General features: G+C 35.6%; 2 protein-coding genes across 2 annotated transcripts; both read right to left on the minus strand.

The window, feature by feature from the left end:
- Nucleotides 1-3,862: 3,862 nt before the first annotated feature.
- LOC149409350 (paramyosin, long form-like) lies at nt 3,863-18,825 on the minus strand. The gene is made up of 16 exons (XM_089649836.1): nt 18,641-18,825; nt 18,472-18,528; nt 15,468-15,554; nt 13,981-14,147; nt 11,979-12,216; nt 11,375-11,494; nt 10,948-11,214; nt 10,364-10,610; nt 9,923-10,050; nt 9,188-9,300; nt 6,336-6,525; nt 5,747-5,881; nt 5,444-5,638; nt 5,235-5,330; nt 4,734-5,015; nt 3,863-4,643 (listed from the first exon to the last, which is right to left on the minus strand). The coding sequence occupies exons 1-16, from the start codon at nt 18,755-18,757 to the stop codon at nt 4,446-4,448; spliced, it is 2,637 nt and encodes an 878-aa protein (XP_089505962.1). The 5' UTR covers nt 18,758-18,825; the 3' UTR covers nt 3,863-4,445.
- LOC149409351 (paramyosin, short form-like) lies at nt 6,533-9,181 on the minus strand. The gene has a single exon (XM_089649837.1). The coding sequence runs from the start codon at nt 7,878-7,880 to the stop codon at nt 7,047-7,049; it is 834 nt and encodes a 277-aa protein (XP_089505963.1). The 5' UTR covers nt 7,881-9,181; the 3' UTR covers nt 6,533-7,046.
- Nucleotides 18,826-20,751: the final 1,926 nt, after the last annotated feature.

Raw genomic sequence — 20,751 nt, forward strand, 5'->3', positions numbered from 1 at the left:
GCGTAGGTACACGGAGCGATATAAGACTCGTCAAATCAATGGCGTCCAGTCTGCCATTCGAAATTTTGAAAAGAGATACTAAGTCGCACACTGTGCGTCTCAATGATAAATCGGTTAAATTTAATAAGTTCATGAGGAAAGTGTAATTAAGATATTCGTTTGGGATTCCTAATTTATAATTAATAAATCGCAGAAATTTATGTTGCACTCTTTCAATTTTTAATTGGTGAATCTTATAAAATGGAGACCAGATTGTTGAGTTATACTCTAGATTACTTCTAACTAAACCAGTGAATAGCAGTTTGAAGGAATTTATTAATTTAAAATCTTTCGTTGTCCTTAATATAAAACCCAAACATTTCATGGCCTTGTTGGTTATTTCGTTTATATGAGGAACAAATGTTAGTTGCCTGTCAAAAATAATACCAAGATCCTTAATATTCAACTCTTTTTAGGAAAATGTTGTTGATGCTATATTGATGCGTAATGGGATTTTTGATTCGGGAAAAAGTTATCGTTTGACATTTATCAATATTGAGAAATAGTTCATTGTGGGTGCACCACTCTTGTAGCCTCACAAGATTAAATTGTAGTACGTAACAGTCATGAATATTTGTAATGGTTTTATAAATTTTGAGATCATCTGCAAATAAGAGAATCATAACTCCATCAAAAACCGTAGTTATATCATTGATAAACAATAAAAATAGTACTGGTCCTAAATGAGACCCCTGTGGGACGCCGGTAAAGACTTCGAACTGGTGTGAATAGTGTGAGTTGAGTTTAACACATATTTTTCTTTTATGCAGATAACTCTCAAACCATCTCAAAATATTCCCTGTTATTCCAAGGGCACTAAGTTTATGTATGAAAATTTTATGTGAGACTTTGTCGAATGCCTTACTAAAGTCAGTATACACTACGTCTGTTTGAAGACGCTTTTGCGTTGTATTAAATAGGTATTCCTGATAGATCATCAAGTTTGTAAAAGTAGATCTTTTTGCCATGAAACCATGTTGACGATGTGAAATAACTTTGTTAATCTCAGGCGAGAGTTTAGAAAGCAGAGCAGATTCAAATAGTTTAGGGATTGACGATTGGATACATATAGGTCTATAGTTAGAGATATCTGATCTATTTCCTTTCTTAAAGATTGGAAATAGAAAACTGGTTTTCCATTTTTGTGGAAAGGTACCAATTTTTAGAGACAAGTTAAAAAGTTTAGTTAGAGGTAATGTTAAAACTGATAAGCATTTTGATAAGAAAATTGGAGGAATGTTATCGGGACCAGCCGATTTATTAATATCAAGGGATTTTAATTTAGTTCTAATATCGCTTTCTTTGAATATACATTGGCTAAAATCGATCTTGTTGTCATTGTTAGCTGTAGTTGTATCGAATAATGGAGAGTTGTTTGCAGTATCATAGACTTTGCTGAAAAATTCAGCAAACAGATTGACGACTTCTTGGGGGGTATCGGCCATTTTATTATCTAAATACATGTTTGACGGAATACTAGAGTCATTATTATTGAGCATGTTCGCAAATTTATAAATATTCTGAGGATTAGCTGTTGCCAATTCTTCGCAGTTTTCGACACACCTTTTGTAACATAACTTGGACATATTTTTAGTTGTCTTTCTTAGTTCACAAAATTTTACATAATCTTTAGGATCACGTGACGATTTATAAACTTTATGAGCAATTTTTTTGTCTCTAATTATTTTGATAAGGTCGTTGCTAAACCATTTTGGGTAGTTGTGCACAGTGATTTTAGTGACGGGTACAAACAATTCAATTGCATTATTTAAAATTAAGTAAAATTTGTCTACCATTACATTTAGGTTTTCTTCAAAGTCAAGAAAGTTCCAGTCAGTAGACAATAGAAGATTTGTGATTTGCTTAAAATCAGCTTTGAAAAAGTTTAATTTTGTTGATGGAGATGGATATTTTTCTATTTTTGAACTGTAGCATTCGATAAAGGAGGGTGATACTTGTCGATTGGGAGAATATCTTCAGCAGATGCGGATACTTTTACAGAAGAAGAATTGGAAAACAATAGATCGAGAAGACGAGCGTTAACATTGTAGACATAGTTTAACTGCCGGAGACTTAAAAAATTTGACATCTCGATTATATCATGGGAACCATGATTGATGTTGTCCGTGCATGAAGTTTTATTGTTTTCTGTGTCCCACGTTACATTAGGTAGATTGTAGTCTCCTGTTAATATCAAAGTGGCATCTGGAAATTTTCTTCGTATTGTTTCAGCTTCGAGGTAGTGGTCTTTGTATAATTGAGCATCAGAAGAAGGGGGTATATATAAGCAGCCAACAATAATTTTTTCCTTATTGGTAGACACCATGATGAATAGTTGTTCCAGATGAGTGTAGATGCATTTGAGTTTTCTTGAGTTGAATTTCTTATTTACGGATATTAACACACCACCTCCTCTAGTTTTATTGCTATTGCTTCTATCTTGTCTGTACACTGTGTGTTCAAAGAAACCCAATTCCGTAGTATCAATGTTTTTGTTCAGCCATGTCTCAGTGAAAGCGTAAGAATCGTAATCCAGAGTAGGTAAGGTTGATTTCAGGTCCTGTAATTTTGTTCTTAGTCCACGTACGTTTTGATAAAATATTTTTATTTTAGAATTTAGTTTTTTGGGTTTGATTTGACTATCGACGGATTATTATTTATGTATTTTATCGTGATATCCGTTTCACCAGAAGATTTTCTATTTTCCAATTCATTTCTTAGGTCACTCAATTGTTTCCGCTGCATAAATGACTGATCTTGGTAAATACGTATATTATTTTTTAATGCGTGTTTCTTGCTTAATAGTATTTTCGGCCATTTAGCTTCCGGAAACTCGATTTTAATTCCTCTTGGTTTATCGGCACGCCTTTGACCCAATCTGTAGATTTTCAAGTCAAGATTTAATGTTGACATATCTAAATCTGAAATTATTTTTTTCACTGACACTATGTCGCTATTTATTGATTCAGTCTGAGATAACGATGTATTCTCCGGAATATTATGAATAATCAAATTTTTATCTCTGTAACTTTGTTCTTTGATTTCGGCGAGGATATCACAGACACTCTGAGTTTGTGAAACTGAGGGGGTGCACACATTAGGGGTTGCAGTTTTAAGAGCTGTTAATTCACCCTCAAGATTCGCCATTTTAACAGCCATTTGGCCAATTGTTCCTAATATGTCATTGGTTCTAGGAATAATTTTAGCGATATGTTCTTTCGTGAATTTATTATTGGGATCCATAATCATGTTGGTCAGTAAGTTCACTGCGTCCTTTGGGAGACAAATATATGCCTGAGCATCCATATTAAGAATGGTTTTTGGAAAGAAAAAGTTGTAATTATTTACTTGCAGATGTGGCTAATGGATGACAGCCTAGATATCTCATCGCACTCGGAACCAATATGTTAGTAGGTACTATACTGGCCAATACACTACTCACTGCGGCTTCGGTATAGGTAGATACCCACAAAGTTAACAATAAAAATACTAAATTGTTTGACACTTGGCGTATTCAAATATTAGTTTTGGATTATTATGAGTTGGTTAAGTGTGAATTAAATAATGCACAATGCAAGCTCTTACACTTCGCCACTTCGAGGTACCAAAATTTTACAGTGAATTTCGGTAAAACTCTTTAAATTTAAATATCTTTGTAATGACAATTTTTTGCGTCTGAACAGCAATAATAAAACTATAAATCATGACTATCAATCAGTTATGTGGTAAGGTTGTAAGGTCTTAAGGACTTTTCACTTGTAAGTTATATAACGTTGTTACATGATGGGGATGACGCAGACGGTGGTATGAATAAAATAATGAATCATTTAAAAACATTTATTTGATAAAGTATTATCATAGATAATAGTCACAAATTATAAGACTTTAAAGTGTGATTTGTTTGCTTAATTATATATAATACATATATATTAATATATACCCATTCGTTAACGATGGAAATGCGATAGACTGGCCAGTGGAAATATCTGCGGCCAACAGTGACACGGTGGGGAAGATTTCCCGGCTGAGACTTTTCGACTGGCCAGGGTCATTACACTCTTGCGGTCCGTATAGCGAACAGTTTATATAAAATTAGTATATTTCTCATCTATAAAATTAGTTAGTTTATCACCTCCAATAATCTCGTACACGGGATATATAACTAAACATAATCGAATGGCATCGTTAAAAAATATTATGCGTTCACTGAAACAAAACACGCAAATGAAAAGTGCACCTGATACTGAAATGACGTGTGGCGGCTATGCGCTCGGTGAGTGACTGTATAATGTAGGCATAATAAAAAAATGATATAAATAATACGAAGTAAGTATATCGCATTGCTTGCAAATAATGTCGCCGGTGTTATTAAGTTTACGATGTGTAGTGTAAATGTAAAGCTCTCCTTATTCGTTGGATACAGTTCTGGTCTCTTGCACGAGGTAGACCTGGGAGCCGGGCACGTTGGAGGAGGTGACGAAGGTGCGGTGCTTGGCGCGGATGAGGGTCAGGTTGCTCTCGGCGTTGTCGGCGCGGTCCTCGGCGGCCTCAAGCTCGCGTTGGAAGCGACGCACGCGGGTTACGTTCTGCTGGGATGTTCCCTCCTGAGACACACAAATACATATATTACATCAGTACTGCCACTTCACATACATACATTCATACACATCGTCATATCCACAAGGTTAACGCACCTGTTCTTGCAGCTGTCGTTTGTAAATGTTCACTTTCTGTGTGGTCTTATCCAGGGAGTCTTGCAGCAGAGAGATGTTCTTCTGGTCCTCTTCGCACTGGATGATCACCTCCTTGACGGTGCGCTCCTTCTTGCGCAGGATCTTGATTGTCTCGGCGTGCCTCCTCTTCTCCTCGTCAAGTTCAAGCTCGAGATCACGCATGCGTGCCTCCAGTTTGCTGATGATGCGCTTTCCACCAACGATGGCGTTGGCCTCGACTTCCTCCAGACGGACGGCGAGGTTCTATAAAACAAATATCATTAGTTTTGCTGAATTCGTTATCATTCGCGTCGCACTAGTGAAAGTTCTTAACAAAATGTGACTTGGTCGTGAGTTTGACTGTCCTGCAACGGAAATTCCTTCTAGTTGAACAGTCAAAACATTTTACAGATGTATAATATGCACAAAGTGTACTAAATAAATAAATAAATATAATAATACACATTAGAAGTTTGTTATTACCTTGACTTCAATCTCCAGAGACTTCTTGATGGTTTCAATCTTGACAATCCTTTCCTGTTCCTCGTGCAGAATCTCTACGGTGTGCTTGAGTTCGACCTATGGAACAAAACACAATTTGAGTAAAAAGCAAGTATGAATGTACCTAGTCCATACATCTGGTACAATGCATTATAATAAGTTTCAAGAAATTATCGCATCGATGTCTTTACCTGGACGCGTTGGTATCTCTCGTCGCTGATTCTCAATTCCTTTGTGATTTCATCGTAATCTCCAGCGATGGTGGAAAGCTCTTGTTCAAGCTTGGACTTGATGCTGGCCAGATTTACGTTGACAACGGTAAGCTCATTGATGCGAGTTACAGACTCCTCGTACTGAATCTCAACTGCCTTTTTGGAGCGGAGTGCCTGTGAATAGGGTTCATTATTAGTTGTGTGAAATTGTAAGGAATTATGTTATTTTGTTATCATAATCATTCTCTACGCAATTAAGTAAAATTAAAAGATCAAACTTACTGATTCGTAGTTTCCGCGAACCTCCTCAATCTCTCCAGTGAGGGACTGAAGGCGACGCTGGGCAATTCCGTACTGGTCGAGGGTAACTTGCAATTGGCGCTGAACTTCATCGTAGTGGGCTTGGATCTCAGTGAGCTGAAGAAAAAACAAGTTTTAAACTACCAAAAAAAAACTAATACTGTGACCCTTTATCTTCTACAGTTTGGCAAATTGAACATAATTTGCAATTTAAGTTTATCCATCCATGAACAAGGATAAAACAAATAGATTTAGCCCTTCACAAATGTGAATGTCAACCAGTTGCGAGCGGTCTATAAAGGTTGTAAAGATGTGCCAACTCTATGAAATATTAACAATTAAAGAAAATAAATAAATTTTTGATCAAATCGAATTATTTTACCATTAGTTTGTGAATATTTTTTATCTGATAATTGTTCTCGATAAAATCTTTCTAAATGACAAACTTAAACTTTTTGGTCAGATAATAAAAAACATTTTCAAATGGTCAATGCGCAATTCATACCGCAACTTGAAAAATTACCCACGAATTGAATCCATGCTCAAAATATCTTTGTTCATTTTGACATACCTGCAGAGATTGCTTCTTGATGGTCTTTTGCAAGTCAATGTTGGTCTTGTTGGCGACATCCAGGGACATTTCCAATTCGGTGATGTGGATCTGCATCTTCTTCTTGATCCTGATGACTTCGGTCTTCAACCTTGTCTCGGCCTCGACGACGCGAGCGCTGAGCTGCTCGATCTCAATGCTGGTCTGTTTGCTGAGGAAGGGAAATCAAATGGGTCAGTTTTACATTGCAGAAGTAACTTTAATTCTACAATTCCAAAAAAACAAAACTTTTTAGCAATATCCACTGTACAGAACCTCTGATAAAGTTACCAGCTTTGTATTGAAACAGGTGTAAAGAATTCAGAATAGTTTAATGATTTATGCATTCACGTACTTTCCAGAAGTGGATAAGCAAGTAGAAGCAGTTACTAGGTCACCTCAGAACGAAAAATTCGGGGTTAAAAATCATCAGTCAATAAATCTTGGTATATTAATTATTTTTTTTATTTATTTTAAGGGAAGTACAAGTAACTGTAGATTATAAAACTTCAGTTTAAAAGTTAACACAGAAAGATCTACTAAAATAATAAATACCACACTAAGTTCAACAATTTATTGTGATGTAAATATGTTTTATATCATTTCGATTTATTTCTACATAAGTACACAACATGATTGTTAACATAGGAAACTAGATGCGACTGATAATGAAACGTAAACCGACATCCGATATTAATAATGGAAATATGTACGAATATTACAGGGATATTTTAATAACCTTGTATCCATGAAATAATTTGAGCTTTTATGATCAAATGACTTAAGATCGCATTTCAAACAAGTGAGGGGTTGCAAAAAGCTTTCATCCAAATTAGTTGTGGTTTCGGTTTCCACCATCTTGGTGAACATCCGTGCTTTATGGGCAGCAACTTTTTGTTGACTTTCAAAAGTCTTAATTTTCATCGCGTCCATTTCCGTAGCGTCAGAAATATTCTTCAAACTACGCGTAACGAGTGTATCCGCGATGCTCTTAGCAGATTTTCCGCGCAACATTTTCGCTGTGTTTCTAAATTCCGCATCTTCACTGATCGACGAAGCGATAGGTTGCTGCATTCTTAGGAGATGTTCGTTTCTTCTGTTTTCGTCAAAGGTTTCTAGATTCCTCCTGTTGATCCTCCTTTTGGTTCTGGTGACAGCACTTTCGGCCCCGACGTGTTTTATAACGTTCACCGCGGACGCCGCCTTCGAGACTGAGAACGCCGACCGCCTAAGCACTTGGTACTGGGTGTTGGACGCGCTGCTCTTGGCGTGCTCGGCTGCTTCCCGAGCCAGGCGCCCCAGGTCCCGCTCGCTGTAGCATCGCACGCGGTTCCCGGGCCTGTAGGCCGGCAGCGCGCGCTCGTTATTCCAAGGCAGGTGCGGCGGTTCAGCGGGATGTCCCCTCTCTTTGGAGTTCAGATAATCTATCATCGGTTGGTAATAGTTTATTCCATATCCGTAATTGTCTTCATATACTGCTGTTGCTGGCCTCTCCCACTTCTTGTACGGTCTAATGATGTGTGACATTTTGTTATACTATTGTACAACTCATTCAATCGGCACCTCAAAGCAATCAAGGTTAACCTGCTAATCTCAACTACGGCTCTCACCACCAATACGTTTCTTTAGTAGTTTTTGGTCAAACTTGATGTGCCAACTTTAGGATAAATTTAATACATTAATCAGTCCCTGTCGATTTGTTGGCTATATTCTATTTACGGCCCATTCTTTAGCTAGACATAAATAATATCGGGGACGTTGGAGCTGCACTGTGCTAATACATAACACATAATCGTATTTGTAACCTCGATGGCTCATTTCACTGCTGCATACCAATGTTCAATTGCAGTTGCTCATGCAATTCGTTACAATGTTGCGGTGATACTTTAGTCTAGTCCGATGTTCATTAATAACGAGTTCTTGACACAAAACGCTACAATGAGTGTTTAGATTGAGAAGACGATAAACTGACGATTATGTTTAAACCGGCCATAGCACGTAATATTTTGCGATTGCGAGTTTGCTAATTAAAATATTATAAATTTGTTCCGACGAATCATTGTTAATTTAGTATGTTTTTTTGTAATTGACCAGAGTGAAATATATTATTTTTGTACAAACCTTTCAATTCATTTCAAGCTTTAAGTGTTTTGAAACCAAGCCAAGAATTAAGACAATTGTGTTGTGTGTATGTAGGTATTACAGATAGAGTCTATTTTTATACAACGCTACGAATGATTTGTAATGTGTGTATTCACTATCATTAACAGTGCCATTGACGTGTTACGGTCGTCTGAATCTCCATAATTATTTTGTGATTTTGTCCTCTTTCTTCTTCTTCTTGCTTTACTTCTCGCTTTCTAAAGCACTTGTTACATTAACATCGATGTCAAATTATTAATGCGGTGATGGATTATCGCTGAGTCACATAATTAAAATGATGACGATAAAAAAATCGTGCCAATGACATCATAGTCGATATCATTCGACAAGTCACCCTAACGAGTGGGTTGATTCTTGCGAAAAACATTTTTACGTGATGAATTTTCGCGTTGCCCAATTATAACTTTCAATTTAATTCTTGTCTTGACACGCTTTTGCCAGAGACACTTTACGGACATATTCTGACATCAAAAAACATATTATTTATGTTTGTAATTATTAAAATGTTGGTTCAACGATATCGTTGAACCAACATTTTAATTTTATCTTCTCTCAGGAGATTACGAGGCCGGTGTGCGTCAACCGAAAAGATTTTTCTTTCATAAAGGTTTGTGAAACAAAAGTAAGATATAATGTGGCTTTAGAGTTAAAGCAGTAAAATTAAAACTTACCGGATGGATTCAATTTCCTCGTCCTTCTCTTGCAGACGACGCTCAGCCTCGTGGCGGAACTGGCCGAGCTCGGCGGCCAGCCTCTGGGCACGCTGTTCCTCGGCCTTGCGACCCTGGCAAAAGTAACAAAATAAAGATTAATATTACGTTCCCCCCCAACATATAATAAGTTCGTTATAAAAACGATTGGTTCATAATAACAAAAACTTATACTATTGCCTAAGATCCACGATCCGTGATTTTGACCTCATGTAATATTTGTCTCAAAAGGTATTGTTCTTTTCATAATAAATACCTATGACAAACGAACTGGATTCTGTTTTCAACGTACGCAAATATGAATACATTATTATTCCACTAAAAAAGATCATTTTTAAGACTTGTGGTAAACTTAACTAAACTTAAAAGACTTACCTTGCTAAGCTCTGAGATAAACATACAATTTCAATGGAATTTCAAAATCTGTGGCTCAGTACCTACTACGTGTATTACTCAATGGCAGGATCTATAATTTAATGATAGCAACGTGACTCACGAAGTAGCAAATGTTTTGGCAAGGAGTGCAGATTCGGTCATTCTCAAGATGCGAACATTTTTTTTCTAAATCTTTCTGCTTCCATCAAATCAGTGAGTAGTTTTAGAGGACTGAGCTAGTAGAAGCTTAACCCCGTAATGTCAAGATGTGATTTGAGCCACTTATTGAGCCATTTTGATAATATAAATGATTGAACTTACGGCTTCAGCCTCCTTGTAAGCGGCGGTCAGTTCTTCGCGCTCGTTCTCCAGGCGACGAAGTTCCAACTCCAGCTCGTGCATGCGACGGGTGAGGTCGGTCAGCTGGTTGCGGGCATCGTGAAGTTCATCTAAGATCACAAACAAGGTATAAATTGTTAATTAACGTATTTAATTCGTCATATTCTCAATACTGGACACTCTTTGAACTCCTTAAAGGTGTTTGAATGTCTATGTTAATATTTCTACTGCATTTGAAAAACGCAGCATGCAACAATTACCTTCATATACTACTGTTCCGTATTATAAATAACAATAAAGTCCAAAACTTATAAAGCTTGTTTTGTAACAGTTTCCATATGAAAATGGCTTTGAATCTCATTTAATCTCAAAAAAATACTAAAGCTTAAGAAAATTCAGCAAAAGCTCATGATTTCCACTTACCACCAATCTTCTTGTTCTCCCTAGCCAATGTATCCTTCTGCTCCCTGGTCTTGTCAAGCTCGTGGGTGATGCGCTGGATTTCAGTAATCTTGATGCGCAGATCCCTCTGGGACTGCTCATAGATCAGCACGGTCTCGTCCAGCCTTGTCTTGATCTCGATGTTGATGCGCTCGAGCTGTTCGGTGCGCTTCTGGAGTTCCCGAGCGGTGCTGTTTGCCTTCTCCAAGTCGATGATGAGGACCTCGACCTAAGGACATGAAAATATGCTTAGTTGCATGTTTGTGGTAGCTAAACTAAATAATCTAATCTCTTTTTTATTATTCAGATAGTAGTAGAGTACGATACTCATAGAAGGTAAATATTTACTTAATCCCTTAACTTAATGCTCGTGAAATGACTTCTTAAGATTTTCGTAAATATCATACTTTTTGATGGTAAGTGATTTTTAACTGTTAATGCTATTCCGTTTAAAGATTTCCCATTTCCTGGAATAGGAGTTCGAGAAGAATTTTTGATACAAAGGTTTAGGTATAGATTATGAATTAAAATTACCAAATATTAATATTAATTATTTGACGTTTCACCTCGGATTGCAGGCGAGACTTCTGTTTCTCAATGTTGTTGATCTTGATGATCAGAGTCTCGATCTGCTCCTCCTGTTCCTGGATGCGGCAAGAGTACTTGCGGCGGATCTCCTCAATCTCCTCGGCTCTGGCGGCGGCTTCAGTCTCGTACTTGGACCTCCACTGCAGGGCCTCGCCGTTAGACTTGACCAGCTGCCTCTCGAGGTCCAGTCGAGCCTCGGACTCTTCCTCGAGCTGCACGCGCACGGACTCAAGTTCGATCTCAACCTATGAAAAATACAATAGTTTTTAACAAGTCTCCAATATTGCTGGTTAGCAAGATAATCACCATAAAATACTGTAACTATTCAAACACCGCTGATTACAAAATATTGTCATGGAGTCTGCTTCCATAACATTTATAAAGAGGTAAATGTGTGTATATTACCTGGTGGAGGGACGCCTCCAAGATGGAGCGGCGACGCTCGTCATCTTCAAGACGCCTGCGGGCATCTTCCAGCTGGCCGGCGATCTGGCTCCTCAGGTAGATGACATTCTCGATGTTGACCTGTGGAGTAAAATGTGACAGTCAGTGTCGAGTGCCGTTAGAAGAATATAGGCGGTTAATGTCCGACTAATGTAGAAAATGTGAATAAGGAAACCTTTCGCACTTTCAAAGCTAAAAGTTGAAAATTACGAACTACCCATACGTTAAACTAACTTTTTTGGAATGATCCGAACATTGACAACAATCAAATAAATATTTGAAGATACATCGCATCTGATTTGAAAACGAGTATTAAAAATGCATAACGTCATAGATTTATGAATTATTATTCACAATATCTTAAAAAGGGTCAATGAATTTCATTTTATTGGCTGCCGACTATGTTTGATATGCGTCAACATACTATATATAGATAGCCAGCCAGAGGGTGAATCACCGGTTGTAAGAAAATGTTATTCTTTTGGCTAGGAACTAACGTCTCGTATAACCGAGGGAAGGCACATTCTCCAACTCGAAACTAGAGCAATGAAAAGAGATGAATTACCTTCAAGTCCTGGACTTCCTTGACCAGCTCGATGTTCTCCTGGGACAGGCGGGTCTTGTGGGAGGTGATGTCAACGATGGTGCGGTTGAGCTCCTCAATCTTGATGTGAAGTTCGTTGACGGTGATCTCCAGGCGTTCCACATGCTTGATGCTGATCAGGCGCTCCTTGGTTACGCTCTCAACCTGGGCCAACAACTCGTACACCTCAGCCTGGAACTTGGCCTTTTCCTTGTCGCTCCTGGAATTAGCTTGGATTTAGTATCTTGTCGTTGCTCAAATCCTGCCTACTTACTATAATATTGTCCCTAAAAAATGTTTGTTGCTAAGCAGTATCTACAAAAATACACTTAAACAAACAAATATCATTACTCTTCTTTTTTCTTTGATTGTTCTTTATTATTTATTCGATACTCTAAAAGTGATCAATTTATTTTGGAGTGAGAATATTAGACGAGGTGTACTGTACTAACTATATCTGTAAAGTTTTTAAAACAAAATTCTTTATATTATAAACTATGTTTTGTTAAATAGTGTGTTGCTCGAAAATATATTGATCCTAGAACTTTTCAAACAAAGCCTTGGTCCTAATTGTAGTAATATACGAATTCATAGTTGGTGGTTTCGATCGAACTCTTTTCTACGAATGATGTTTTGAATGTCCTGCGGTGGAAATCAGGTATGAGTTGGTTCTTTTGTTTATTTCATCCTTTTTAAATTATTGGACTAAGTCAGAATTTTAGAATGTAAAAATTTTTACTCTAAAACATAAAATTATTTTTAGGATGCTATTTTTTATATCACCTAGTTAACTATGAGTTCCACTTAGTATATCAGAATTTTTTTAAATATTTTTTATTATTTTATTGGTATAATCGTTTGTGTCATTTATTTATTTTTATATTTTTCTTATAATATTATTATTTTGATAAGATAACATAATAATCTTAGATACCCTGTATGATCAAAATTAACATATAATTCGCAATGCAAACTCAAATTCCGAGTTTGTAACTTATTAAATAATCATTATTTTTTGGTAAACTAATGTTTAAGACAAGATTTTTTATGCATAGCACAAAGGGTAACAATTATTTTTTATAAGCAATAAACCAAATAAAGTTGGTTGTTTCAGGTGGAAAAAATGTAACAAGCAGTAATTGTTGAATGAGACACTAGTATATATTGAATTATTTCGCGGATAAGAGATAAGCCGCCATAGCTCAGTAGTCAGAGCTGTCGACCGGAAATCGAGAGGACACGGGTTCAAGTCCCGTTGGCGTCATGTATCTTTTATCAGGAGATTTTTCAATGTGGATGAGTGTTTCAGGCTAATAATTATTGCTTGTAAAAAATAATTATTAAATAATCATTCACAATCGCTGAACCCAACTGCAAAAAAATATATTTACAGCAATGTCATAAGTCAATCGCTCTTCAGAAAAAAAAACATCGCATATAAACACAGGCGAAAATATACATTACATAATATTATAACTATCGCAACAGATTAAACATCGCATGTAAAAAAAATGTACATGAATCTAATATTTAATAATCAATCGCTAATCATATTTAAAATTTTGTTTTTATAAGTCATGTTTTATATATTTAACACTACAAAATATTATTAGTTTTCGTTTTTTTCAGAGGTAGTAAAATTCCGTTCAATTTTTTATAGAAAAAAATAAGATTTAGTCGATGAATGTTGCATGATACAATGAAACATTTAACTTTGTGCGTTTTTTCTGCTATCGAAAGCACTGCCGTATGAAATTAACTTAAATTCGATTTCTTAATAATACTTTCTTACTCACTAAACCAGTAACTAGCGGAGTCGAAATTTTAACAAAATAATATGTCACAGAAGATGTGAAATGGGAAAACCAAATTCTATAATATTATTATATTATTTTTGGTTCCGTTTGAAAAATTAGAGCGATTTTAAATCATTGATTGTTTAAGTTTCAAGTTCACTAGTTTCACGGGGTGTTTTGATGCTAACCTGGCCTTCGCCTTGGAGAGGACATCAATCTGTTCCTGGAAGTCGATGACGATCTCCTGGTGTTTCTTCTTCAGCAGATGGGCTGTCTCCTCGGACTCGAGGTGCACATCCTCAAGCAGCTTGCGAAGTTTTCCCAACTCGGTGTCGCGCTTCCTGTTAATCTCGAACTGCAAACATTCAAAAGACAAACACGTTAGCTGGAAAAGATTTTAACACAATCTACTTTATGATCACCTTTCGCTTGTCCCTTATAGTGGTTTATTTTTATTATAATTTATGTTTAATTAATTTATTTTTTATTTTCTTTATGTTTTAGAAATAATTAAGTATGAAGTTTAGTGGCGCCTATTCTGGAGCGAGTACAATTTTATCTAATTTAAAAAAAAACTATTCGTTGTTTACTTTGACCCATAGAGGGTTGGCTATTTGCAACCTACAATAAATTATTTAACTGTTTGCGCAATATATATTTTGATTTTTATTTTATATTTGTACGTCTTTTTATCAATACTACACATTTTCTTGAGTAAATCTAAACAGGAGAAATGATTGAATTTAAATGGTTTAATGTAAGAATAACATGAAAAAAATAGTATTAAAGTAATTTCTATAATGAAACTAAACATTGACGGAAAAGGGTCGCATTAATATCATTACATAAAACAGCAAATACAATAAAATGGTAAATTAGTTTGACCTGCTCCAAAACTGCAATATCTGCATACCAAATCGTTATAGCTGTGAAAAAATATGATTAGCGCAAATCCAACGGCAAATAATAATACATTAATAAAAATAATAAATATTCGCATTAAATCGCATGTCAGATATATTTAGTAAATGTTCTAATTTATTTTATAAATATTTTTCCTGAATCGAGTAAACAATTTATTATTATTACCAAAAAAACATTAATTTATATTATTATCGATTTGATATAGAGAATGTACACTATTATTAATTTAAACTATTATACTATTCTTGGTTTGTAAAACATATAACCATTAAATTTTTAATAAAAATTCATGCTGTAAGTCTCAAATTACTGACTTATTATTTGAGGGAAGTAATTATTTTAGTATATAAAAATAATATCCTGCTTATTTTAACTTAAATTAAATCATACATAGGTACTTTACCTGCTTCCTCATCCTTCAAAAACGAGAGCATGAATTTATGAATGAATTAATATTAATAAAAATGTTTTTTCAAATATAAAAAATGGATGAAACTGAAAACTTGAATCTAACAATTATGCATTAAAAATAATTTGGACGAAGGGCTTAAAGCAATTTTGAAGAAACACTTTAAAAATCAAAATATTGATTATGCTAATTCCCAAAATCATGAAAAATCAGATAAATTTTTTTTTTTGTATTTTAATTTTTTTTTTTATTATGCGATTATGATTTGATTGATTGATACAAAATATAATAATTTGGGATGATCGTGGTTGATGGAAGGATAAAGATGTTGGTGTTGTTTACCTGGCTTTCGGCACCACCCTCAGCTTCTTCAAGGCGTTCCGACAACTGGATCACTTGGACGCTGAGGTCGGCTTTCTCCCTTTCGATCTAAGAGAATAAAAAAGATTTATAAGAAATTTTCCGATTTATTCTCTCAATGTTAAATATTTCAAAAGCTTGCACTCTTAACTTGTTAAGAATTATTTGGTACATTTTCAGCATCCTGTAGCATTATTAAAGCGTTATATTAAGTTGCATTGATCCATTCATCATCTGCCGAAATAAATACTGTTGTTATGAGTATCTATCTATGAGTACCTAATCTTTTGCTAATGTACACTACTTTATATTGTCTCAGCATATATTTCCTTCATTTGGTAAAAAAAAATCATCTTGGAATTCCTCAGCACAATATAAAAAATACATAATTTGATCTTTAACTTTCAGAGTTCAATATAAGAGTCCTAATAATCTCACGCATGGTGTCCCGTTCAACTAACCAAACAGCTATTAACTAAAAAATATATCCATTAGGTACGATTACTATATATTTGGAGATTAATAAATTTAACATTTAAATTCCAGAGAAACTGATTTTTCCGAAACAGCTGAACTACTAATATACGTTGAAATCATCAGGCCCTGCGAAGTCAATAAGGAAATTATTAGGAAGACAATAACTTGTGTACTAAACACAGATGGCGCTGGTAAGCAATTTTTGGTGGATTTAAAAATCCAAATTGTATTTTAGGAAATTACACCCAGTTCGATTGTCGATGTATCAATTAATGTTAGCAAATAAAAAGTAGCAGAACTGACCTGTTATATGTCCATATGACTAATTAGGACTAATAAAAAATAAGTTTTGGTAATAAAATGTTGCAACACTAAGGTAAGTACCACATTTCCGGGATAGAGTCGTTCAATTCAACCGGTGTGCATCTTTGTATTTATAACCCGCCAGGTATTATTAATGTCCCTTGTCATAACCGGGGCTGGCAGGCTTCCGGCCGCTGCAAGTCCGGAGAGGTAAGTCGATGGAACTCAAATAGACGGAATGTTCTAGGCGGCCGGACTTTATTGTTTGTGTCGAATTTCCCCAGTTATTCAACACGCAAGGTCACTTGGCCCACATTCAACTAGTGGAGGCAGCTTTCCCGAAATGGAACGGCTGAATCAGTGGAACGACTGAACCAGTGAAACTGTGGAATTTGTTCACGCTTTCCCACGCACTCCACGAGCCCACTTGCGCAATACCGACAATGGTACGACCAACTCGTACGACCCAGAAACAAAGTGAAATAGAGTCGCGAATATAGATTTAAAATTAACTAAAATTAATTATGAAATAGTAAAAAGGATTAATTTCATACTTTTAAAGCTTTATGATATAAAACGACAAGACTCGTTACGTTTTCCGAAAATCACAAGCTTGTAGTTATAACTTGGATGAAAGCTAATAATAAATTTAACGAAGTTAAGTTAATTTTATTGTTAGATGTCGTTGAAGTGAAGCATTCTTAAGGCTCATTTCGAGGATACAAATTTAGTATTGTTTATCGACCTTGTAATCGATTTTAGAATATTTCCAAAAGTAGATCTTCACCGTTGTCCGTCAGTCATTGCGTAACTTTAAATCCTCAAAATAAATACTTAAATGACGTGTACATTGAAAACCGCTTTTCAAAGAATTATGTTTTAACTCTAATGATTTATAATAATCTTTTGTTGTGATTATGTGATTGATGTGTTACGGAAAACAATAAGGAAATAGGTGTAAATGGATTTATTAAGTAATAAATATAAACATGCCAAGTAATTTCAACAAAACATTTCAAAACAGTTTTATTCATGGTTTTAGTCACAGCATCAAAAACAAAAAAAAAGCAAAAAATAGTAAAAAATGTTAATCCATACCTAATTATATTTCAACGGTGGTAAAGAATTGTTGGAAAGTTGAAGAAAATATCATGAAAGTTTCGAAAATATCAAAATCTTGATATTACAAATATCTGAACGGTTTAGCAAATTATTAGATTATGGAAATGATATAAAGAACCTCAGAGGGTTGAGTGAGATTTCTTGCACTGGTGAATCATTTGCCCGAATAATATTTAAAAAAAACTGTAAAATGAAATTTAAAGAAAATGAAAATATGTTAATGTTAATAAGGTGTGATGACAGCTTAACATGTCTGAACACATTTCACTTAAATGTCACCAAAACCTAAAAAAACTATTTCCACAAACATAATATAAGTAGTAAAACCAATAAAATTTGATTTTTTGGTTAAAAGAATTGTGGAGAAAAGATTGTAGTTTTGCAATTACTCAATAATTGAGTGAGAAGTTGTTGTTGTTGGAGAAAAGGCAGAATTGATTGGAAGTTATGTGATTTGATCAGGTTCGGCTGGCGCGCAGCGACCAAGGATCGCTTGAGCGGACTCGCTGGGACTGGGCGGCCAGAAATAGCGCGCGGAAGATATACGGTTTCACCATCGCCACTTCCCGAATGAGGATTTGGTTGGCTATATTTATATCTATTTACATTTGCACATTCCACTCGCTGCAAAATTTAACCACCGAGAACTTTTCTGGGTTTAGTAAATACATACTAGTTTAATAAATGTTATTGATAAGGGGAAAATAGATTTTGGTTATAGAAGGGGCAGTAAGAAGTTTGTAAATTAAATTGTTTTGAACATAAGCAGTTAGACTGCAAATATTTCGTTTTAATCACAATTTCGAATGGTTTTTCTTAAGCATATTTTGTTGTTTTAATTGTTAGCCGAATCTTCGGAAGTAGGGGGCGAAGCGATATGTTTTAACTTAGAAGTAGAACTTATCATATAAGCACAATAATCCTTTGTTCTTCGTTGTTACAATTCACAGTTCACAAGCAACTTAGGTATAGCGATCCACGCTCGGGCAAAGAGTTTTTTAGAGTTTCGCGTTGACAGCTCGGACAAAGTTAGTAGCGAAAAGCTGAGTTCACACTCGTTAGACGCTGGCGAAGGTGTTCTTACCCTCTGGCGCAACTCCCTTTCGGATTCCAGATCGTCATGAAGCAGACGAATCTTGTCCTGAAAAAGAAAACATGGATATCTTATATTCGGGGTGCACCACACACAGGGTATTATATATGTATACGACACACTTCACAAAGCACTTGTCACGTTAGGGAATAGGGCGCACCTCCAATCTGGAGAGCGCGCTCAGGTCGGCGCTGTATTCGATGCTGACGTCGGCGCTCCCGCCTCCCGTCGAGCGGTACGAGTACTTGGAGGTCTTGGCTACTGCTGAGGACGACATGATGTGGACTGCGCCGCTCCGCTCACAACAGAATGCCGGTCTCGGCTCGACTGAGCGCCGCGACGGCCGCGCTGTCGGCGCCAGGCTTCTCTGCGTGCGCATGCGCGTCTATTCTAGGCGGCTATTCCAGCCACGGCTATCGGGTTACCCGCCCGCCTTTTATAGGCAGGGTCCGCGCAGGTGCTCCAGCCCACCTGGCCTGGAGGCTAGTTCTTCCTACCTCTCCCCCATCCTGCTGGATGAACCTTCTTCATCACGACGTCAGGAAGTTCTTCCTTTCTCAGCGGTCCACTCCTTTGCCAAATACCCTTCTAACTCATGAACACATCCTTTACCGATATTTTACTAGTTTTTGTTTTTTGTTAATCGATCTTCAACCCATAACATTATAACATAAATAGTGGTAAATATGGATGTTTACTATAAATTGTTACTACTGAGGAATCTGTTTAGTCTTTATACAATGTTAGTATGTTTTGTCCGAAGACACAATACTCTTTCATTGTGTTTATTCATCAGTTTTCTTATATGGGGTGAAAGTACTGTTTTATTATCGAATCCAATTGTGCTTTATTATGATTCATTTCCAACATGGAAACAAAACATGGGGCGGATGCGGAAGGAGCCCAGCTTAGCTTTGTAAACATTGTTTTGTTTATCGAACAATGCTTACCATTTAAAACTATTGACTAGTTGCATATAACCACAGTGATATTACAAACATTTATATAAATGAATATTACAAACTCGATTAATGTAAGTATTGTTTACTACTTAAAATATAGAAATTTAAATTCGTTATAGTAAAATATTCAAATTATTTGATTTATTCATGTTTAGTGTTTTTTTTAGTGGAAACTTCGGGTACTGACAAATTTGCAACTTTTTTAGGCATTTAAAAATGTCAAAATTTGATGTATACCGCGTTTTTGGTAGTTAATCTTTATGAATAGATAATGTATGCAGTGTGATGGTGCAACAAATATGGAAATAAACAACGCATGGTTTGGAAACAAAGTCAGGGTCAATGGGTTGTTATGTATAACGCACAAGTGGATATAAGATGGAGTTAGAAGTCCTATAAATACGAACCTATCATATGAACCAAGTATTTGAGTGGGGTAAAGCAATGAGTGTGTGCCCAGTGTCGTACAGTCCTAAGAAAAATGAAAAAAAAATTGTATTTTTTTAACGAATATGGAAGGAACTTGTATAGCCAATTATTTATTTGTCAGGTATATCGGCGGAAGATGGTGATAAAATAAAATTTTCAAATTTTCATATGCAAACATGAAAAACTACACATAGCCATTGCGGGCGCCAATTAGAATTTTCTGCCTACTCCTACGGAGAAATGGCATGATAGTTATGTACGTTATTTTACCGATTGAAAAAGAAATTTACTGTACTTTTTGAGAATGGATTTTTAAATAAATAAAATATCTTGGCGATAATTAACGTTTCGTCTCTAAAAAGCATTGATACATTATTAATTGATTAAGGTGATGCACTACGTAGTGTAGTATTTTTAATTAAGCCGCTATCAATAACAACCCTTACGTAGATGGCGATTAGGTTTAAATTCCCACTTATCCACATCATCCGCCTGTTTTGATTTATGCAAGAAAAAAACATGGCCAAAAAGTGCCTTTTATTTTATTTTGTGGATGTTCAGGCATAAATATTTTTTTTCCTATCATTTTATAAATAACTTAATTTGCCACATTATACAATAAAATTATAACCGAAAATGGGTTCGTAAGTAGGAGATTTTGAACTTTAAAGCAGTTTTCATATGCCTATACATTATTTTTTGCTGGGCTTATAAAAAGATTAATATAAAAAATACTCGATTATTTCAAAGGTCAAGATGTATTCTACTCGCAGTATTTAATTAAAGCATCTGAAACATTTCTAGGCGACCAAAATTTCAAACCAAAAACACATGATTTTGCATTACTACGTTTGGCATCGCCTTAACATAAAATTTTCGG

The sequence above is a fragment of the Hesperophylax consimilis genome, chromosome 31 (genome assembly GCF_061612785.1).
Source record: "Hesperophylax consimilis isolate HC1 chromosome 31, BYU_Hcon_1.0, whole genome shotgun sequence".
Taxonomy (NCBI): Eukaryota; Metazoa; Arthropoda; class Insecta; order Trichoptera; family Limnephilidae; genus Hesperophylax; species Hesperophylax consimilis.